Source organism: Rhea pennata, chromosome 3, assembly GCF_028389875.1.
Source record: "Rhea pennata isolate bPtePen1 chromosome 3, bPtePen1.pri, whole genome shotgun sequence".
NCBI classification, from domain to species: Eukaryota; Metazoa; Chordata; class Aves; order Rheiformes; family Rheidae; genus Rhea; species Rhea pennata.
The window spans coordinates 56311111-56335148 of record NC_084665.1 but is presented as its reverse complement, the minus strand read 5'-3'; the positions used below and the strand labels follow the sequence as shown (position 1 = coordinate 56335148).

General features: G+C 43.3%; 1 protein-coding gene across 1 annotated transcript; it reads right to left on the bottom strand.

Moving 5' to 3' along the window:
- Window positions 1-586: 586 nt before the first annotated feature.
- SAMD5 (sterile alpha motif domain containing 5) lies at window positions 587-1354 on the bottom strand. Its single transcript, XM_062573054.1, has one exon. It carries the CDS (start codon window positions 1256-1258, stop codon window positions 587-589), a length of 672 nt encoding a protein of 223 aa, XP_062429038.1. The 5' UTR covers window positions 1259-1354.
- Window positions 1355-24038: the final 22684 nt, after the last annotated feature.

Genomic DNA, 24038 nt, shown 5'->3' with positions numbered 1-24038 from the left:
GAATTGTTTTGACATTCACTATTCAGTACCATCCCCCAGTAAATAAATACAAACAACACGAGGAGTTGTTTCCCTAACTACATTACTGCTTGCTTCATAAGCCATTTCACCAACAGGAACTTGCATTGAGAGACTATATTTAACAGAAGGTAAGAGCAGCTACCACTCTCTAACACAAGGGGAAAATTCTGGGGGGACAAAAAATATAAAAAGATTAGTCTCCCAATTTATGCATTCAAGTCCCAACCTGGACAGGTTTGAGAGAATTGTTTTTAAAAAAAAAAAAAAAAAAAAAAAAGGTGAAGCAGAAATGCACCACCCCATGAGCCCATGTCAGGCCATGAAGAGGCGGTGGATCCAACCCACTTTGGCCCCACTCCACATGGGGCTGGCTCTCGGCACAGGCTACCTTTCCCTCACACCGCAGCCACACCCCGGGACGCGCGGCAGCAGCCCCCACACAGCGTGGCGCCAGGCCCTGGCCAGATCCTCTCCCCTGCCGGCGGACACCACCACGGACTGCCCGCCTGCACAACATGCTCAACGGCCATCACTGCCACCAGCCACCTCGGGGCGACTGCCACACCTAGGGGCAACGGCCCCGCCCAACGGCCGCACCCCGGGGGCAACGGCCCCGCCCCCGGCCCAACGGCCGCACCCGGGGGGCAACGGCCCCGCCCAACGGCCGCACCCGGGGGGCAACGGCCCCGCCACCGCCCAACGGCCGCACCCGGGGGGGCAACGGCGCCTCGCCGGGGCCGCAGCGGAGAGCGGCAGGGTCGAGGGACGCTCCTACCTTGTTGGAGTAGGGGGGTTTGCTCAGGTTGATCCCGTCGCGGATGAGTTTGTCCCGGATCATAATCTTTAGCTTCAGCTTGGGGTAGGCGACCAGCCCCCCGCCGCGGGGCGCCCCCCGCCGGCCGCCGGGGCGGTGCCGGGGAGCCGCCTCGCGCCGGGCCTCGTCGTGCCCCGCCATGCGGCGGGCGCAGCGCCCCGCGGCGGGGGGCGCCGGCGGCGGCGGCGGCGGCTCCAAGGTGAAGTACAGACCCGCCGCCGTCTCGTCCGCCTCCTTCAGCCGCCGCACGGCCTCGTGGATCCGGCGCCGGTGGTGGGGCACGGCAACGCCGATGGCGTCCAGGTCCGGGTCCCCGATCTGCTTGCAAACCTCCAGGTCGTCGTAGCCATTATCTACGAAGGACTCCGCGTACTGGGAGAGCTGCAGGGTCTTCAGCCACTCGTAGACTATGTTTGTACACATGCTGGCTCCAAAATAATGATGATTGCAACTTTCAGCACAGAAGCCAGCCTCCCCCTTTCCTTTTCTCGCCAAAGAAAATAAAAACACAAAACTGCGATGCTACTAAGAGAACTCAAAATCGAGGTCAAGAAATCTACATCCACCAGGAGAAAAAAAAAATCCTTAAAGCTGCATCAGTAGGGCATCACAGGCACTGCTGAACGAAACCCTCCTGTTTATTCCTCCTCCTCTCCTACTAAGTACAGCCGCTTTCTGCCACTGGAGAAGGGAGGCTCAGGCTAGGGAGAAGCAAAATGTAAGGGTGCGTGCCCTAAAATCCCAATGCACAGCTACACGACATCCACCCACTTTCTGTGGAAGTAATTCGCAATCGCTTTTTCCTCCCTCTTCCTCGCAATGTTAGTTTCTCTTTCTGCTTCTGTCTCACCTTCCTGTGCTCTGTCGCATGATGAAGTCTGTTTACTATGTGTTGCTTCTTTAGTACACAATCATTTAGGGGGGAAACCAAGCATAGGATCGTGCACCCTCGCCCAGCAGATGTGCGGGTGCCAGCGGGCAGTGCGCTCCTTTCCTGTATCTCTCCCGTCAGCGTGTGCGCACGGCTGCTTTTGCTTTTCTTGCAAGCGGCTCCTCTCGGATTAGAAGGAAAAAGAAGGGGGGGGGGGAAGAGATAAAGAATCCCACTCACTTTTCCGAGTTACTTTCCCAGTCCCCCTTCATCCCTGGGATGATGGTTAAGGCGCTTCGCCGGCAACAAGCCCAGGCATTCACTGCTGTCCGCCCCCACTCTCCTCGCTGTCCGCAGTTATGTCCGCGGTGCCCCCGCGGCGCCCGGCTGGGAAGCGGCGGCGGCGCCGAGGGGCTCCGCACCGGGCAGCCCCGCGCGCAACTTTCCGCCGCTCCGCGCCCGCACAGGGGCGCGCGGCCCGCCTGGCCCTCCGCGGCTCAGCCCCGCTGCCCAAATAACCAGGCAGCCGCGGAGGGGTTGGGGGGGGGGGGGGGAAGGCGACGCTCAGCGCATCCTCCAGCAGCGGCGGCGACAATTTGTTTTCTTGGTGGATGAGCGGGTTTGCGGCAGGTCGCTCGCTCTCCTCCTCCCCCTCCTGTCCCCGGCGGCGGCGTTTTCCCCTCCCGGCGAGCGGTATCCCGGCGCGCTGCTCCCCTCCTCGTCCTCCTTCTTCCCCTACCCCTAAGGCGCCTGACGCGCCTCCAGCAGGTTTCCTCCGGCTCCTCCCGGGCGCTCCGCTGCGATTTCTCCCCGCTCCTCCTCCGCCTCCTTCACCCCGGCTGCCCCCCCCCCCCGCCGCCCGCTCTCCCCGCGGCGTTTCCAACTTTCCCCGCTTGCAGCCAGCCGGCGGCAGGTCCTGGGGCCCGGGCAGCGCTGCCGCCTGGCCGCTCCGCTCCGCTCCGCCCAGCCCGGCGCGGGCGCGGGCCCCGGCCCGGGGAGGCAGGGCGAGCGCCGCGGGCAGCGCTGCTGGGCAGTGGCCCTGGGCCGGGCGGGGGGCTGCTCCCACTCCCCAAACTAGCCGGCCGGCTCGCTCGCTGCCAGCCCTCTCCCGGCCCTTGCAAAGGAGAGGGCAGTCACAGCGCCGGGAGCTGTGCCCGCCGGGACACGGGGGGCAGCTCAGACCCACAGCGGCGGCTCGCCCCGCCGGGGCACCCAGCCCCACGGCGGGCGAGCCGCCGCGGGAGCGCGGCTTTTGGGGCGGGCAGCTTGCCCCGCAAACCCCGGCGAATCGGGGAAGAAGCCGGGGGTCCCGGGCCCGCCGCCGCCGCTCCGGGCAAGCCGCGCTGCGGCGGCTCCGCGGCGCCCTCGGCCTTCAACGCTGGGGTCGCGGCGCCCTCGCAAGGCGGCCGCGGTAAGCGCGGCCCGGCCGGCTCCCCCCGCCCGGCCCCGGCCTCGGCCTCGGCCCCGGCCCCGACCGCAGCCCCGCGGGAGCAGGGCGGTGGCGCCCCGGCAGCGCCTCCCGCTCCCCTCGCCGCCCCCCGGGAAGGGGGAGGCATAGCCCCCGCCGGCGTTTCAATGTAAAGCATGTTGGCGCCTGCTTTCTTAACGAAACCCCTCTCTCCCAGCAGGTACTTCAACCTGGTGCACGCAGCTGGGGTTCAGAGCACCTTGCCCGGGCCCGAGCAGGGCACAAGCCACTGCTCGAAGTCACCCTATGGGGCGCTGGGTGCCTCGCCTCCACAAACCTGTGAGGGGCAGGGGTGCTGGGGGAGCAAATCCCCTTCTGCAGTTGTTTTTTTAGAAAACCTATGCCTCCAGGCTGCTGAGATCCCTGTGAAGGGCAGTTTTTCTGAGAACCGTGTCTGCAGATAGGCCCACATTTGCCCTCTGAACTTCACAGTAGTTCATGACAGGGTTGTTTAGCATAGCAGCATTTTCACGAACAGCATTATGTTGCAAAGTGTTTTAAAAGCTAGATTCTTACGAGAGGTTAAAATGCAGCCTGTGGATTGAAAGCATGTAGATCAGATTAATGTCCTGAAAGGGGAGAAGGGAAGAAATAGCATTTTATTCATTTTAAAACCTCCTTCCATCCCTCTTCTCCTCTAGTATATCTTATTTTCTTTCCAGACCACATAATATTTCAAACCCTCTTCTCAGCCCAGAGAAGGAGATTGAAGCAGTAATTATCTTCCTTTCACAGACTTGGTGAAAGACTGACAAGGCTACAGAAATTAGTAAGGAGGTTCTGTGAATTGCAGCTGGAACTGATGGTGAAAGAGATAGGAAAAACTGACTGGCAAAGCCTGGCTTTTAGAAGAGTGGATTTTAGAAAGGTTTTGGAAAACTTTTTAGATATTACAAAAAGATTCAGATGTATCTCCCATCTGTAAAGGGTGGGATCCTTAGCTTCTCACAGGAATGGAGGAGAACTTGGGTACCCCTTGAGGGTGTAGAGTTTGGCAGCAGGTTACACCATTCTGAAAATATCTCTGGTTGTGTCTGGACATGGTTTCACATTGTTCACCTCTCAGCAAGTATAAGAGAGTTTCATGTGACTTTGAAATTAAAAATTAAAAAAGCTATCTCCGCCTTTAACAAAGGCAGTAAGGAGGATCCAAGAAATTACAGCCTCACCTCAGCTCCTGGGAAAACTTTGGAACCAGTTTTTGTGGAGGCCATTTCAAGTCACAGGAAGGACTGGAAGGTGACAAGGAACAGCCAGCATGAATTTACCGCAGGCAGAGCACGCCTGACAAACCTGACTGACCTCTGTGATGAAATGACTGGCTTAGTGGATGTGGGTGGAGCAGTTGATGACTTGACTTTCTGTAAGGCTTTTGACAGTTTCCTAGTACAAACTCAGGTGGTAGAAAGTGGATGAACAGACTGCGAAGTTAGTGGAAAAACTGCTGTTGGATGCAAAGGACAGCAGTCAAAGGTGGCTAATTAAGAGGAGCATTTCTCAGGGCTTAGTACTGCAGTACTGCAGTACAATGTTTTCACCAATGCCTTGTATGACAGGGTGGAGCACATCCTCAGCAAGTTTGCAGATGACACCAAATTGAGAGGAGCAGTCAGTATGTTGGGAGGGCCGGACTGCCCTTCATAGGGATCTCAGCAGCCTGGAGGCACAGGATGACACGACAGGAAGCTCATGCATTTACCAAAGGCAAAGTCTTGGACTTGGGATGCAACAACCCGATGAACTGGTACAGGCTGGGCACTGCCTCGCTTCCCAGCAGCTTTCCGGAGAGTCACCAGGGGGTGCTGATGGATAACAGGGGCAGTGCAGCCTTGAGGTGATGAAAGCATACCACTCAGAGTCATGCAGTCTGAGTGAGATACCTTTACTGCTGTAAGAGAGTTTCCTTACAGGAGCTGGGGAAAGTCCTGGTGTACACATAAGGTTGCCAAGAAATGAGTAGAATGCCTACCTTAACCTCGGAGCTTAGAATTACCCCCAGGACAATCAGTTTAGATGCAGCCCATAAGCACACTAGACCACATGGTAGAAGAGATTTTAGAGTTTAGCTACTCCATGTGGGAAAGAGTAAGGACATCTAAAGTAAATTTAACAGCAGCAGTACCGAAGAGCTGCCTTGTCCTTAGGAATGCTTATCTTTCTTATGATTGTCATTGAGCTTTTGCTTTGTTTCGTTAATGGCCAAAAGAAATACTGGAAAGAAGATGCGGTCTAATTGGGGGGGGTGGGGAGGAGAAAGATCACTGTCTATTAGGCAGCATTACATAGACAGATAATGAGATTCCGTATTCTTTCCTGCTCATCATTCCCTTGGAACTCTTTCCAAGAGAAAGAGTTTTTTTGTCCAAGAGAAAATGTCTTTTTGTACTGTCCCTATTCTTTATGCTTTGAGGAGAGAGAGGGAAATAACACAACCTAAAGACACAGAAGAAGGTCCCCCCATGATCAGGAGAGGAGTGAGTGTGACAGGAGCCTTTGTTATGGGGAGGATAAAGAGCAGGGAGCTGGAACTGGGATCCTAATCAGGGAGTGAAGAAGAAGAAAGAAGGAAGAGGACCAGGAAATGGAGGCATGTTTTGGCTGGTAGCAGCAAACTCAGTACGTAAAGCTCTGCTATGGATTTTTTTCTTAAATGCAAAACGATCATTTAAAAAATTATTAAATGCAAAAATATGAATTCCTCAGATATTGAACTGTTTTTAATCCAGATGAAACCTACGAATGTACTTTCTGAGAGTAAGACACCATCTATTGTTTGTATTACATATGTAGAACTATTCAAATAAATGATATCATTATAAACAATTAGTAATTCTTTACAGTTTTTGTACATTAATTTCAGTAGTATATACTATGTGCTACATCTTACATTTAGCTTTTAGCTTATCTATTCAGTACACTATTTATTCTTGTGCTATACACATATACTAATTAAGACATTTATATATTACAAGAGAGGAGAAGCTTTCCCTGAATACACAGTTTCCCTGCGTAGACTAGAAAGGCTATGCCTAAACAAAGGGCTGAAACGTAAGCGATTCGTAAGTGAAGGGAACACAAGCTGACAATTAATACGGTTGAGTACAAGTACAAGCAAACCTGTCTGCAAGTCCCAGGATAAACAGCAGAAAGGAACTATGATGAGTTTAAAAAGTAAACGTATTAGTGCCGTGTATCATGGCTTCTTTCATTTAATAGCATATCCAACATGCAGATAATCTTCCTCTTTTCTAGAATAAGCTAAGTCTGTACAGAGACTGTGGAGTGGTCTGTTGTCTCAGACCTTGCCAATGGAGTAAGAAAGAGAGAGTGAGCATCCCAGAGAAAACTTGAACTGTGTTATCTTGGAGAGACACACAGCAGATAGTAAAGAACGATGTTTTCTTAGGTGTTATAAATGGGTGAGGACAGGGTACTGTCTGTTCCTTTCTATCCTTTTCCTTTCAAATAAAAGCCACACCTTTCTCAGCAAAGTTAATCAAGCCACAGTTTGACTGGAATTTATTAGAATCATGTGGACTGTTGTTATCTGACAGAATGAGCGTAATTTCTGAGGTGCTCCATATGAGGGACTTGTTTCCCACATTTCAGAACTCAGTCTCAGCTTTGCTTTCCAAATTCATCAGGAAAGAAAGGTGAGAAGATATATTAGAAGTCACACTGGTGATGATACAGAAATTTTTTAACATATACTATGTTGCAATCACTATGTATTTCTGTTTCATATATATGGTGGGCAATTATAGAAACGTTTGCTATGAAGTTGCTAGTAGAGTTTTTACTTGTAAGCAGTTTGGTAGTGGAGAGTAAGGACCAGATTTGTGCATTGCAAGATACATTTATAGTAGCTTCCAGCAAAATGTATAGAAGTTATTTATAACGTATTCAGAAGAATGAAGTCCAGATTTGAGAGGCATGGCAGGAAAATAGTATTTTTTTTCCGAGGAATTCTTTTTTTCTGCTCTGTAAGTTTTGTAGGCCCACTTTGAGGCAAAACTGAGATTCTTGTCAGGTTTCACCATGTCAGGCTATATTATTCACGTGACTGATACTGTCACAAAGGATACCTCATAGCAATGACAAATTGACTTAGAAAATGTAAAGAGTATTTTAACCAAATCATTGATTTAAATGTCCTTTAAACAGAGGGTTCCCTACATTTATCCTATGAACTAATAAAAAAGTTTCATCCTCGAGCTTCTGTTCTGAATTGTATATTATTAATGTGCCTGATTTGATATATAGGTCTGATGTCTATACTGGGTCATATCATCTGACAATAATATATGATACATTTGCAAAGCTATATTCATTCATTTTCTATACTGTGTGGTGTTGTATGTAATAATTTTTCTTGGGCTGAGATAAATAGAAATATGCTCCTAAATTACTCAATTAATCCTCAATACAACATGTATTTCAGAATCCATATAACTGTTTATTTTTTGCTACCTTTATCAATACTTACTTGAATTTGACACATTAAGGAAGCAATGCGGGCCTTTGCTCTGGATAGGTAGGTATTTCTTAGTGTTTTGAATCATACATTAATATATTTGATGACTGAAGCAAAGCTAGACAAGGATACAAATACTTAGGAGGATAATCTTATAGCTGATTAATTAGAGGAAGACTCTGAAATGGGTAAAATTCAGTTAAGACTTTTGTGGAGTTCAGGTAGAATAGGAAACTCAAATTTACATATAGAATGAGGGAATGGCACATGATGGTGTTGTAATGGATAATCCATTGAGTACAAACTAATAGTTCTGTACTTTTATAAATAACAGCAGCAGATCCTCAAATACTTTTCACTAGTTTTCCACTAGGTCGCCAGTGAATACAACACGGAAATGAATGGGAGTGCTCATATACAATGATGAACAGAGATATTTATACTTCTGTGTAAAATGTCACAATTATTTTTCTGTAACCAGAGTATGTAGGCAAAAAGTCTGGAGGAAAGTAAAGATGACAGGAGAAGGTTTGAGAATATCCTCTCTTATCTAAGTCCTAAAGAATACTTAGCAAAAGACATCAGCATCTAAGAGAAGATTTGCTCATGTAAACTCTACAAAGAAATAAGCTTGTGTATCAGTTTATGCATAAAGTTGTATAGTAGTTCAAAAATTAGCATACAACATGTCAACTCTTATGAACCTTACTAACTCTAAGGAACAGTACTGACTGTTAAGCTTGCTGAAGGCTGAATTTGTTTCATAAAAAATCTGATGACCACTATTTTAAATGCTTTAATCATATACTACAGTACACTAAATTTAATAGAAAATGGGAATTCAAATAAACATTGTCTCCAGGACTAAAATTAATTACTCTTTCATAGGAGAATAGAAAAATTGGAGAAAAGATTGGAGAGGACCTCTGGACCCCATCTAGTCCCATATCCTGCTCAGAGAAGGTCTCTTTAAAGTCAGATCAGGTTGCTCATGGGCTTGCTTGGTCAAGTTCTGAATTTTTTCTAAGGACAGAGATTCCCTGGTCTCTCTTGGCAGCCTCTTCCAGTGCTCACTACGAAGAATATTTCCCCTCCAGTTAAAGCAACTGTGACCATTGCCTCTTCTCCTTTAGCTGAATGGTTCTTAGAAGAGTTTGGCTCTGTCTTCCATAAGGCTTCTGCTTAAGATAGTGAATGCCTATCGTATGGTTCCATTTTGCCTTCTTATCTCTAGGCCAAACAACCCAGGCTTAGGCTTTCTTCATATTTTGTCCACAGGCAAAAACTTAAAAAGGAGTTTGTGAAATAGGAAGGGTTAGTTAAGCAAAAGCTCCACTACAGAAACAAAAGAGAAGGAAAAAAGTCTGACAAGAACATTGCAATAAGGAATTTAATATGGAATATTTAAATGTAAACACAGTGTTGCTTACAAAACCAAATTTATCACTTAGTACTTTCTATAAACAAAGCAAAGTAAAAGCCTTAAAATGTACAAAAACATAATCCCTCCCTCTAACTCCCAAATTTACTTAATTCATGTATGTAATAATTGAATGTTTACTGAGACTATTCAGCTGGAAATGTAAAAACATCTGATAAAGCATCCCTTTGTCTCTACCATGCAACTAAAATCTTTTTGGATTTGAGACTGCATTTGAAACAGAGCAGCTACTTTATTTACTATGATGCTCTTGCTTCCTTTCCCATATAAATTTGAAGGCATTAACTTATGATCAAGTCTATGATAACTATAAGATCACTTTCTGAATGCAATAGAGCAGTAAATTTAGTAGACATGGAAATAAATATCTAAACCAAGGCTACTCTTTTCCTCAGAGCAAGATTTGTAACCATAATTCAATCTAAAAATGTCATCTCTTCTTCCTTAATAATGGAATGAGAAAGCATAAAAGCTAAATTTTCATGGAGTAGCTAATTCTCTATTAATCAGTCAACTTCTAACAATCTATTTTGCATTACACTTTCAGTGGGAAACTAAAACCAGTTTGTAAAAGTGCTAAATTCTTGGCCCTTTATGGCAAAGGCTCTAAAAATTATCCTAAGACAAAATACAAATATATTTTATCCCTACAAATATATAGTGACTGCTATTTTTCCAGCTTCTGACAACTATTTATACAAAGAAAAGGTTTTCTCTAAAATAATTTGCAGTGGGTTTGTCTTTACAAATTTAAAACAGTGACTGATTGTCAGTAATATTGGCTTTGAGCCAGAAGATGATGCTGATACAGCATGCACACATATGAATTTTACCTTTACTCAAAACATTTCACTTCATTGAACCTCATTTAAACAGATCATTTATTACACATAAATATGTAAAGAAATCCTGATTTTTTTACAAGTAGTAGTGTTACTATTGCTACTTATGTTGTGGCAGTCCCTAGAAATACTAGCTGAGTATCAGCATTGTGGGTTGGAAACTAATGAATATTTCTGTCCTCACAGTTTACAGTCTAGCACTTCTATGTGCTATTGTCTTGAAATTATAATGAACAAAAAAAGCTGAAAGCTTTACCCACTTGGACATTTACTATGAGCTTCTTTCTCCTTTTTTTATAAACTTCCACGTATATCTCTTCATCAAGAAGAGCTCCTTCATCTGACGCATGCACTCACTATGAAACAACAATCCTTATGCAGCTTTCTTTTTTTTTTTTTTTTTTTTTTTTTGGTGAAAAACTGAATTTAGAGCATACAGCTACTGCCTAATAAAATTGAACTCACTTACAGTCAGCATAGTCATATGTCTTAAACAAACACTTTGTGAAAATCCATAAACACCAGACATCAGGTTTCCAGGACAGAAAAACATTTTGTAAAAATAGGGGGGAGGGGAAAGGAAAAGATGGAAAAAATTAGGAAAAGTGGATACATCATTTCTGTGTAGGCTGTGCAACTTGCTCTAAGAATTGTAGCACTGATTATTAGCTCTTGTGGGATACAGAGTGTCAGTAGGAGGGGGAAAAACCTTTCAACCTTTCAAAAATTATCCTCTCTGATACAAAATGTTCCTCCTGTGCCCTAGGACCAAAAGGTAGTAAGGTAGTATCCTGACCCCAGGGAATATTAGCAACCCCCCCCCCGCCCGCCATTCAGTTCAGAACAGCTGGACTTTCTGTGTGATCTCAGACCAGTGTCACCCATTTATTTTACAGAGCTATTCAGAACAGCTGTCTTATGCCAGTCAGGTCCTAATTGCTCTCTTACTTGTTTTTACTCCATCTCTCTTCAGCAAATAGAGGCATGTAGGCCAAGGTTAGATTTGTAAGATATTTAGGGAACGACAGACAGACAGGAAGAGAGGAAGGAAGGAAGGAAGGAAATCATGGGATTTTCAAAATTGTTTAAAGATCTAATGTTCTAAGTATATACCTAGCATTAAAAATATGGTCTTAAACCCCTTTCTCTTATGAGAGAAAGGCTGTTATATGGCTGTGAATAATGACTAGCTAGTTTTAGTACCCACTGGCATATACCCTGTTTCCTTATCTCTATGCTCTAACTGCTCCATTCACCTATCATTTCTACATTTCTGTCATCCCATCCAGTTTCCTGTGGATTTCTCTGCCTTGTGGATTGTCTTTTCCATCATCTCCTATTTCAACAGTTCTTTCCCTTTTCCTTCACTACTTCTCTGCTGAATATTCTCCCTTTTTTTGTTAATTCTCTCCACTTCCATTGATTTTTTCCCTTTTCTTACTACCTCCAGATCTGATTACTCCAACGCCACCACAACAAAAGAACTCAGTAAGCTGTAAAGTTTCCTTGTGATGTTTGCCCTGTTCTTATACTTACTCTTTGCTTAAGAGTCTACTGTCTAGACAGGATATTGAGCTAGAGAGACTTACTGGTCTGAGTCAATATGACCAGTGCTATGTATGTTCTTAGTGAAGGAACAAAGCACTATCCTTACTTGCCCTTTCTTGTGCTCAGCACAAACACACACACACACACACACACACACACACACACAGAGCTTTGCTATGAGCACGAGACACAGGGCATAAAAGCAGGAACAATATAAAGTAGAAAGCAGCAAGAGTAAAGCAGAGAATACTCATTCTATTTCTTGAGGCTTGTCAAAAATGAAGTCCCTCTTCACAGGAAGAGGTCAGTGTTATTATCCAGGTAGCTATCAGCTAAAGCTTCCCTGAGCCAAGAAGCACTGCAGGTTAGCGATCGTAATTTTTTTTCATTCCAGACCAGAGCCTAACAGATCAGCAGGACCTCTAGCCAGCAGAACAAAGGAGGAGGAGGAGGAAAAGCAACAGCTGGTATGAGAGAGCACAGCATGGCTGGAGTAAGTTAGACACTCTGTAACAGCTAAGAACATGGCTCCTTGCTTCGAACGAGCATGCTCAGACTCTACAGAAGCTCCACCAAAAATCAGAAGGCTCCTGCTGTGCCAGTTCAAGACAAAGACTGTATAAAGTGATTTGGTTTATATAAAAATTCCTCTCCAAATAATCAATGTTTGAAAGAATCAAATATATCCTTGCTATTCTGGATGAGTAATGAGAAATTAATCATGCTGTCAGAATAAATGTTTTGTTTTGAGACCTTTTAGCCATGCTCGCCACTTTCTCTATTATAGATTTTTTTCACCCATTCAGCTAGGTCTCCCAAAAGACAGTGATGCATCCCAGCTCCTGCATTTTGTGTGGTCTTTTTCCGGTTGGGACTCATTGCACGGTCCCTTGGCGTATCAGGACTCAATCACGTGTCACAGGAGCCATGCCCATCATGTTCTTCTTACCTCAGCAGACTGTTACACCACAGCACAGAAGCTGTCTTTTCGTTAAGTCGGTGTTGATTCCAGTCTTCTTGCAGCTGATACTTAGTATCTTAATGACGCAGGCACTATCTTACTGACACAGATGGTCAAGGCTGATGCATCTGTGGGTTTTTAACTATTTACGTGTATAAATGTAGACTAACAGTATATTATAAGATCAGAGAATTAATAAATAAAAGTTTTCACAATTGTATGAATTCATTTACACCACACATATCTGCTGAAGTTGATATAATAGTCTAATTAGAAATACAAAGAAAGGAAGAAGCCATATGCTTTCTCTCCTTCTGAGACAATTTTTCCTTGTTATTAAGAGAAATGCCAGCTAAAAAAATCCTACTCAATTCTTTCCATAGATACAAAATCAGGATGAAGGACCTTATCTCAAAGGAACAAAAGCAATTTTATATTTTTGATATACTGTAATTGAGTTCCTTTTTCAATAAGCAATAGCTCATCAGCAAATTTTTATGTTTGCAATACTGGGTCTTCATTTCCTGCAGGAATTTTCCACTCATTTACAAACACTTTCATTTGAGTGAATTCTCATTCATCTTTCATTAAGTATCACCTTATATTTGAAGTGAATATGCTGAATGAAACTGGCCTTGGTTGCAGAAAGGTAGACAGATCTGTGGGTTAACCTCTGCACCTCTGTTGAAAGAAGGCAAGAGAAAGAAGGGAACTATAAAGCAAATAACTATCCAATTTCAAAAACACCATATGCGCAGATTGTTGTTGCTTCTGCCTGGTAACCTTGGAAGTGTTGGTAGGGGGAATAGCATAAATGTTTTCTTCCCTTTCAATGTGGCATAAGCTTTTGCGTCTCTACCACTTCAGCTTAGTGTGAATTTTGGAAGTGGTCTGTTCTGTATTTGCAAAGTGGCTGCATATGTGAGATGATCTGAGCTGTGACACGAACTTTGATCTATGTATCAGCCAAATGTAAAGGTGAGACCCATTCTAGAGAAAGGCTACGTCTCAGTTTGGTGAGCTAAGGACATTTCTGAACTCCCAGGTGTCCAGGTGCACTCTTCAGCTATGTCACAACCTCTTACCATAGTAAGATCATGGGCACATATAGGTATCTGTGCATTGGTTTATATGGTAGGAACACCAGTCACGCAGACTGGAAGACACCTATGGCTCATGTCAGCAAGGACCTTGATTTGGCAGGTCAAGAGACTAGGACATGGATGTGTGCAATGGAGCACACCCACCTGTCCATCTCAGTCTCAGTCTTGCTAATGATTTGAGACAGGTATATCATGTGTTCATCCAGTATTATCACATTCAAGACTCTAATCTGGAATTAAAATCCAAGCTTTATTTTAAATCTATTTCTAATATACATAAATAAAAATAAATGAATTAGTTTAATTTTAGTCAGTCAGATATTAGGACTCATCCAAGCCCAATTAAAGATCCGGACAGAAGATTAATGTATCTTTATCTTTGACTAGTCTTAGCCTCTAAAAATCAGCATTGGTTCAGACAGGCCAGATGAAATGTAAGAATTATACTTCAGAGATCTGTTGCCATTATTTTTTCCCCTTCTCTCCAGAAAATATAAAAAGCTGCCTCTTCTAAGTAATACCAGTGAGTAAACTTAAAAGGCCATCTCTACTTGACATTCATCATGTTTACATTGCCAAGTATATAAGCTAGTGTCATAGAAATCTCTTCTTTTTAGAATAAAGACCCATTTTTATTATGATAGCAAAAAAGAAAAAAAAAGATGAAATGAAAAAGCAATGAAATTTTCATCAGCTCCAACATGCACAAAATATTCTATGCTCAGCACAGGGCTCACAGATTTTGTGACACAACTCCAAATAACCAATGTGAGTTCTTTTGTTTTGAGAAAAACCTAGTCCTCTGTGGATAGTTTTAATCAAAGGCTTTTAAACTCTTGAATTTCCTCTTTATAAATGTTTTCTCCTCTAGTCACTGCTATGCTGAGCTATGCATGTATTTGCTATAATTGTGGGAGGGATCCTTGGAAGTGGCACTTTGCTGAAGGTAAATGTGAGCAAGAGAGTTGCCAAAGACCAATTTTTGTAAGTTAGATAAGGACATAAGATGGGGGATCCTGTCAATGAGATGAACGAAAACTGCAGAAGTGAAACACGTCTCTGTGGTGTGCTTAGCAATTCATTCTTAGCACACATGAACTTAATTTAATGACATTTTGAAGGTGCTTTACGCAAAGCAAAACCCTTTGCTGTGTCAGAGGGCTTCACTGAACTTCTAGACTAGTCTAAATGTAACCTCTAGTCTACTTTTAATTGTGGTGCGTAGCACTGAATACTCTTTATAGATGCCCTGCCTAGGAAGTTAGGGTTTTCAGAGCTCTGAGCAGTAATGGTGGAATGCCACATGGTCTTCATTTTGCCTCTGCCCCAAGTACAAATAGAAAACAGTCTTTTTCATTGCAAACCTTTAATGCTGCTCTTTTAATATCAGCTGATCTGACCTTTGCTCCAACATTCTCTGCAGTTCCTCTGAGATGTAGCACAGATAGAACACTGCAGCAGTTATCAGCGAGATACGTGTTTTTCTGTTTAAAGTACTAGTTCTGATTGTGCTTTAAAAATGGATGTCTCTGTTAAAATATCATATATGCCTGTCAGGCATGGCTTTTTTGTTTTATATACTGAAATGAATATAAAGAATATCTAGTAACAGCTTGCTTTATTACTCACCTTCCCGCCAAACAGTGGTACTTCAGATGCTGGGGAATTGTACATATATTGAAAATCCTGCCTCAGAAATGGCGTTGGCACCTGTCTACTTGCATTTAGTCTAATTGTATTAAAAGATGTCTGTAGCAAAGCCTTTTTACAAAAAAAAAAAAAAAAAAAAAAAAAAAAGACAACACACCGAACAGAAATATTTAATATAATTTTGGCAGTTCACAGTTCACCTTAATTTTGGAGATTTTCATTTCATGAGAGTGCGGCAAAGCTTTCTTGTGTCAGATTTTACTCCTAGAAAGAGCAAGGAAGAGAGAGGACTTGCTGCAATCTCTACTGACTGTAATGCACTGTAAAATGATAATAGTACTTAGCAACCTGCAATGGGGTTACTGTTTTCTTACTTGACAATGGAAACACTACAAATACATCTGCCTCTGTTAATATTCAGCTGTGCTGACAGATCAAAGTGATTTATTGAGAAGTTTAGCATTCTGAAGATCACTGGAATGAATTGATTTAAGCAATATAATTTGGATTCTATTTTGCTTCTTACAATTTTCTTCCCTCTGTCAGAAGTTTTATTTTTTCCATGTTAAAGGGGGACGCTAACGATTTAGTTAATTTATTTTCCTTGTTAAGTTGCAAAACTTGCTCTTGCATACAGAGCTGCCTAGCCCAATGCCATTAAGAAATCCTCTCAAGTACATTTTGAACAGCTCTGCATATTTCACTGCAATTTTTCTTTGAAAAGATGATTTATGTAGATCAATCTGCAAGAAGAGGCTCCTTTGGGGAGTTTCCCTTTAACAGATACTTAAATGTCTCCTAAAATAGAGGCTGACTTGGAACCTGAAAGAAGCTGCCCTCAGCATGGTGCTAGAGGTTTGTTGGCGAGGAGAGAAGGAAGGGGGAGAAGAGCAGATCTGGGAAACATTACTGCTGGTCGCTGGTCTGCAATCCCTTGTCATGAGTTTGTTCACTCATCATCTGAGCAGCTCTTTCTCTCCAGCTATTCCAGAGATCATACTGATTTAAAACACTTGCTGATCAAGTATTTGGCTCTGTTTAGCCATTCTTCCGATGTAACATTCACACAGCTCCATACAGTTTTTACCAGAGAACATTGATAATTATTACTCATAGTTAAAGTGTGATTACACAAGAGATATTTAACTCCTTCTGAAGTGAGCTGCATAATACTTGTTGCTTCTGTGGCAGTTACTGTGCTTTCAGTCCAGAATATTCAGAAATTGTGAATTAGGTCTGATGTTTGATGACATTAATTTCAAGTTCATGGCTGCTAGATTTTTGGGAGGACAGAAGAGAGTGCAGAGAGTTTTTTTTAAGAAAGAAAGTTGAGATTTTCACATAATCATTTGTTTGAGGGTTTGAAGTTTTAGGTAAAGGATGCTCCATCTAGCATCCAGTGGGCATCCAGACCTCTCTCACTTGTACTGTGGCCTTAAAAGAAATATGATCAGACTGACAGGACCTGATAGCTGAATTCCTCCTACTTCACCAACATATGACTAAGTGTTTTAGAGTCACTAGCACCCTATCCAGGAGGGGAAATTTAATTAGTTCAGTTTTGCCTGATATGACTGTATGGGCTCAACATCTTCTCCTCTGCCTGCAAGTGGTCAGAAGGACAGATAAATAAACTGTGAGCTACCGCCATGGTCATGTACCCCCAATCTGGCATGTGTTCCCCACATCAAATGAGTAAAATATCAAATGATCAGAAGAGTTTGGTAGCATGATGGTAACATACCCAAATGATGACCTGAGCTTTATCATCCTAGTGCATTGATTAGAAAGCATTCAAAAATTATTAGATTAGAAACTGTTTCTGGATTTGCTTAATTCTCATTTAAATGCCAGAATTAGCAGCCAGAGATCCAAAAAAGCTGTGGGTGTGAAGCTTTGTGGAAATTTGAGGATGACCTTTGCAGTGGAAGGCTGCACTAAGCCAAGAGTATTCTGTAGCTTCACCCCTTCAGTTCCCACCGTGGGGCACTTAGCACAGGTGTGGTGCTTTGTCAGCACAGAGGTTCCTGGGAGAACATAGAAGTAAGCATTACTGCTCCCCTGCCTTCTCTCTCCTGCAAACAGTTCAATAGTAGAATGGAAATCTTGATTGTTATTAAAGAGCCTTTTTTTATTTGTGTACCAAGTTGTAACAAGCATTTCAACTGTTCACTTGTGCTAACATTGCAAGATAGGGTGAAACCTGTAGACTAACTAATTAAATGCTCTTTGATTTGAGTGAAGTGTTTGGTACAGCTTAGACAACAGTGCCTAATTAGCGCTGGATGTTTAATGGAACTAAAGACCCATGAAAAGTAAAAGGTGCTGAAATAAAGAGTCAGTGAAAAGGATGTGAAGATAAATGAGAGTAAAACAAGGAAAATAAAATAACCCTTTGCTGTGCTAGAAATTACTTTCCCTAAGGACAAACCTATATTAATTACGGAAAGCAGATAAAATCTCATCAATTCAAATGTCCAGCTGTCTAGGTAATATAATGGAAAGCTATCCAAAAAAGATTATGTCAGCAAGCAACAGATTAAGGTATTTCACACTATCTCTGTGCATTTCATTTCTTCAAGGCAACTAATTCACCCTAGGTTTTTTACAATGGAATAAAAACTCCATGTGAATTAATTTGTACATTATGATTCATAGCATCTCAGCAGGAAATAGAATGCTTGCCTAAGCAGCACCTTTTTCTGTCTGCAAAGGCAGCCAATTTAAGGTTTTCCTTGGCTGAGAAAAATGTGTAGGCAACTTTCTAGCAGTATGTAGCTGAAATCCATAAAATTCTTTAACCCCCCCCCCAAAAAAAGACTCAACAGATGGAGCCACAGTGTAGCTTTAAGAAGGTAAACTTTTGTTCAATATATGTGTCCTTTCTAATAGAGGATTAAGTTTGAGAATACCAAAGTCTAGACTGTATCCCCTGTTCTGCCACTAGTTCCTTGGTAGTAAGATCTGCTTAAGACCTGGGAGCCAAATCACTGCTAAAAGCCATGGACAATTTAATTTTTCATCACTTCAGGTTCTTATGCACCACAAATACACAGAGATAGCAGAGAGGCAACAGAGATAACTGTTGCTTCTTTTTACAGTGGGGAGTCAGTTTTTGTTTTTTTCGTATTTGTTTTTTTCTCTGTGTGTATGTGTGTGTCTGTGTGTCTGTGTGTGTCTTTTATGGCTTTTCAGTATATTTTCAATTTATTTCTTCTGGAGGGAAAAAGTCAACAATGGAGTGAGGAGATTGGTAGTACACCATATTTTTACACAACCAACCTTAGTCGCTGAATAAAGGTGATCCAAAAAAAAAAAAAAAAAGGACACCCAGGCTGATTGTTGCAATGCACACACAGATGCCTTGCTCTCAAGGCAGCAATGCAGCAGTAAATGTACACTCTACTGCTTGCTTTGGAGGAAGTAGCGGCTGTGCACTGATGTGAAGCGTTGCTATCTGGTGCGCTGCCGTTCCTGCAAGCCTGGCAGCGCAGTGCTGGGGCCGGGCTGGGAGCAAGCTGCCCAGGCGCGCCGGAGCACGTCTGCTTCGGGGCCATCCGCTTCCCAGCACCACGGGGATGCGCCATGGGGACGTGTGCCCCAGCCCAGAAGGCTGCGGCGACACGCGGCACAGCGTGTCTGCGTGTCGTCGTCGCTCCAGAGCTGGATGGTGGACACAGAGCAGAGCGCAGTCCTGCTTGTAACTGCCTGCAGCAGTGCCGAGGGGCTGGGGAGGGCAGCAGGTAGCAAGCTGCATTTCGGGTATGGTGCCATGAGGACAGTGGCTGCAGGTCCCCTGGGGGGAGCAGAGTGGGGTGGGGAGTGGGGAGCTGTGTGTGTGGTGGGCATGGCTGCCGACGAGGGCAAAGCTTCCCAAGGATGGATGGCCACGCTCTGGGTTGCTGTGGTCACATGCTGTGCAGCCCGCTGCCAGGGCCTGCGACTGTGGTTCGGTTTGGTGCTAGGCAGAAGTGTTACCCAGCCTGTGTGAGACAAGACGTGCTTGAGCAGCTCAGACCTCAGGTGTAGCTGGCATAGGGCAGGAATAAAAATGGTCTACAGGGTCTGGAGGCCTCTCCCTGGCTCTGAGCGCTGGGGTCTCACTACCTACATGCAGTATCAGACGTTTGTCTTTTACACACAGCCAGTGTACCCTCCTCTTCCTCCTCAAAACTCAGAGAGCTGGCACAAAGTATTTGCCAGAGTGGGGCAGCCACACAGTGTGAAAGCAAGCACTTTGAAAGAGACCCCAGCGTGTTACTGCTGGAGCTGCTGGGCAGGACTGGCTCGTGGTCCCCAGGAGTTAGCTGCAAAACCACTTCAGTTGCTAAAATACTCATAGTAGTGCTTTGAATCTCAGCCTCTGGCAAGGTTGTCTGCAGCCTAGACCTCAACCCCAAGAGGTAACTTATGACCAGGGCCTCTGTCATGGCCTCCATGCCAAAGATCTCCATGCCAAAACCGGGGCAATATGTTTAGCTGCACTGTGGCATCTTTTTTGGTTGGTAGGCTCCTTATCATGTTTGGATTGGCTTCATTCACTGTCAGGGTGAAAACAAACATAGTGCAGTTGCTGAGCTGCCTCCTCATGTTGTTGCTTGAAGCAAAGCCTAAAGCCACATCCCAACAACTGCAGAGCAGAGTCTTGATGTCTTTTATCCTCTGGGTCCTTTGGCTGTTGGTACAGAAATTCCTGGCTGCTTCCCAACCCACCCCATGCATTATGTCCATGTCTGTCATACAGAGACCAATATGTGGCTTACTAGTGAAGGAGGGCACAGAGGTTGCTGAAGTACTTTTGGAAAATTATGTCAGCATTAGATAGTCAAACTGTACTGTTTATATTGTTTATATCTGCATTGCCTCTACAGACAGAGAGGTTGGTGTGAGCAGTCTGCTCATCACATCCTCAATTCCCTGCAAAAGGACACCATCCGTTTTGACTACTCCAAAGCCAGGGCATGAAATAACAGCATGCAATCTGGACACTTGCAGGCAGATGAACTGGGTGTCTGATCACCTGTATCTGTAATGCTATAGGTAAGTTTGGAATGTACAGGGTGTGCTTTCATTTATGTTTAGTATGAATCAGGAGTGAATTTCGGAAGCGTATCTCCCAACTTTTTATACTTATCACTTTGATAAGCTTAGCAGAACTTAGCAAATGCTTGGTGGGCATCACAGAGCAGCTCTGGAGCGATTCCTTTTGGTTGAAACTAGACCAGAATATGTGCTCCAGGACCACCTGTGATGAGCTCCTGCTTCTTACAGGTGGTCAGCCCACAGGACTGGAACAGACCTCGTCCAAAGCAGACCACTGCGGTGTAGTCTGAAAGATGAGTCTTTGCCACTGAGTGTTTCTCTACTTCTATTGGGCCATATTGTTCTCTAGTGCAGATGTGGCCACAGTGTAGTGTCCCCAGGCTAAACATCTTCGTGTCCTCTGTCAGTTTTGGAGCAGCTGCCATCACAGAGGAAGGGAATGAAATTACTCAGCAGTTAGGGCAGCAGGTTTTTATATAGATCAGTGCAGCACACAAGAGGGCACCATATGCTCCTGTCCTTTAGCATCTAGCAAATATCAATTAATTACAGCAGGCATCAACACAGACATAACTACTAATTAGAGATTTGGGGGAAGGGATAGTATTAGCAGTGTAAATATTCTGGAAAATTCATGCTATGCCTAGAGATACTTGAAGGGAAACAAACTGAAAGTCATCTGCATTTAAAAAGTTGTGATAGTCAGAAATAGAATCTCTAAAACATACTAGAGCTTGGCTAGTCAGAACTAAATCACAGGAAATTAATAAAACATGACTAGAAGCTCGTACTCAATGCAACAAAGAACAGCAAACCCTTTAAGGCTGTCATGGGAGCAGCTAAAATGAATGAAATGTCGGGCTAGAAGGAAAGGTGCCTTCCCTCTGAAGCTTTTTGAATGTCCAGGCCTTCTTGGTGTTACTGAAATACAATTAATATATTAGCAAACAATAATTTCTCCAGAAGTGCAAATGTATGCAAGTTTAATTATTTTGCGGAATCTATCACTTGTTATGAGTACACTAAGTTTTAACCTGAATATACTGCAATCTTTATAAGGCACTCATTCTTAGTAGGAAAGAAGCTCAGATACTCACAAGGAAGAAAGATTTGTTTTTAGGCTTAAGTGCTCTTATCCTTTCTGAATAATGACAGAAAGCAGATCTGTGTCTTATTTTCCTTCTTTTGGGGGGTCATTTGTTATATTTACAAGCAATATTTGCTGCTTTCTTTGAAATCTTTTGAATACAGTGACTTGATGACTCTGTTGCCAACAGAAAGGTGAAATTTTCAGCTAGAGCCTCTGTCTAGCTGAGTCCTAGCAATGGATGGAAATATTGAGAGGGCGAAGTTCAGCCTTAAGAAGTCTACTACCCAAAATCTCTAACATCCCAGCCCAGAGAATTAGAAAATCATTGACATCCTTTCTAATCGGTACAGCTGATTAAAAAAGAAAAAAAAATAAAACAAAAGGCAACACACATTTAAATGCAAGTCCATGCTTTGAAAGATAGCTAAAGGAAGAAGAATCAGAGTGCCCAAGGCAGTGGAAGAGTGGTTATGTGTTTCCACAATATTGACTACATCTTAGCAAAGGTACTGTATCTTGCGAACCTCCACCCCTGCCACTCACCATCTGTTAGACAACTTCTGTTGAGAAGCACTGTCAATCACAAGTATTTGCACAGAAAAAAAATTAAGTAAAAAATAATCACTGAATTTCCAGGTGTATTCTCACAGAACTTAACAGTTTTCCTCCAGTGCCAATTTTATCTCTGGAGACAGATAATAACAGTATTTCTCTTGGAGTATAGGAAACTAGTAGTATGTCCTATCAGCTATCCTCCGTGTTCTGAGGTGGATTAATATAGTTCTTTGTTTTTCTCTGAAATCTTGCTTGATGCTAGAGGGGAAATGTTGAAGAGCTAGATGAACTTTAGAAGATGAAAAATATTGAAAACTTTACTCGAAAGCTGGTTTTCGGGATAGATTAAATGGAAAGAACTGGAGCAACAGGGCTAGGTCTGAATATCGTCTGCTATTCACATGCATTAGTGCGGAGAATGAAGAAATTAAATGGATGAATCTAGAAATGTACTCACTGCCCTGGAACCCTACTTATGCAATTAGCTGAAACAAAACTCCTCAAACTTGAGTTGCGTTGTTTCTGAAGTCACAGCTGTTGCTTTATGAGGAGGGAGGAGAGGGGAGGGATACTTACAGGAAGCTTATAGGTAGCTAAGAAGTTCTCCACATCATGTGAAAACAAATCTGGGAGATAGTAGCGAATACCAACCATGTAGTTCTAACCAAGGGGTACACTTGAAATCACACATTTTGGTGTTTCTAAACACACAAAAAGTGTGTTTTGATTCACACTGCAAATCTCATAGGGATTTTTGAAAAGCCCAGCTTCCAGCTTCCGGTCCTGGTCTCCAGGCATATTTCATCTCTGGTGTGAGAAAAATGGCAATTGTGGAGCTGTTGAAAGACTCTGAAGCAACGCAGGTAAAAATTCCCTTTGTGTGGATACTCTGCTCTCAGGAGGGTGAAATTCAATAGCAGAAAGTAAATGTTTTATACTTCTTTCTTTCTGAAAAGACTTATCACTTCTAGTAGAAAATCTAAAATGCTTAATCCTAATTAAGATACAATATTCCTATCATATTTGGTAAATGAGTACAATGGAAATAAATGGCATTACTAGATTGCTTGTTGGTCTAAATTATCAAGATACTCTTCAGCCTTTAAAAAAGTCTTGCTGGAGAGTCTGATAGTAAGGAGAGTGATGCCTGTCTATTGGAAATGTAGCAGCAGTTTTCCTGTTGAATTGAGACTGTTGTGTGATAAAAACTGTTTTAAACTGAATGCTTGAAATATGAAAATGATTTTTTTTATATTAGGGATGGCTTTGCTGACCAAAAGACACATAGAAGGTAGTGCAGGTTCTCAAAAATATACCACCCCAACCCTTCTGTATTTAGTGATTCTACACCTAAGAACAAATCAGAGAAAAAGTTTCATTATTCTCTTTTTTCATGAACAGCATCTTTGTAATTGGATCAAGAAATTCTGACATCACCTCTCTGCAGCAATGGAACAACACATATTGCTTCCTTGTCAGTCTGTTCAGGTATCTCAAGCTCACTACAAAACATGGTGAGATCATCCCAACATTTGCCATTTTTGAAGCAAAATATACAAGCCACTTTGACATCCTGTCCAGAGAAAGACATAAATGCATTGTTGCCATATTCAATAAATAACCCTGGGTAGTTCTCAGATATCACGATAATAATCATCTGTACAAGGACCACAATCAATAAACTGTGAGACACGGGCACAGAAAGCTCTGCTGAGGCTGCACTCCAGGTACTCTTACAACGTAAATAACAAAAGCAATTTTACGGCTTGGTGACTGAAAGGACATGGCTGTATGGAACAATCATTAAAGTGGACAAAAAGCAGATTTTCCCGTGGTGAGGGAAACAGACCCTTCACCAGGGACATGCAAAGCAGTGTGGTGGAGGAGGGGAGAGAGCCTCTCGGCCCTGGCAGGAGGCTTTCTACAATGGAAGGTTGCTGTTGCCGCTGGGCTTCAGCGTGAGCCTTATTCATCCTCTGGGTGTTCTTGGATCAAAGATAGGGAATGCTGAGGGACTTGGTGAAAAGAAGGATATTTACTAAATTTTGCCTATTCATTTCAGCAAATATTAACTGATGTTTGTTTATTTTTGGGCAGGAAGTTACTGGTTTCAGGGTTATAGTAAGGTTTTGGGGGGGCTGAGAAGCTGACGATGGA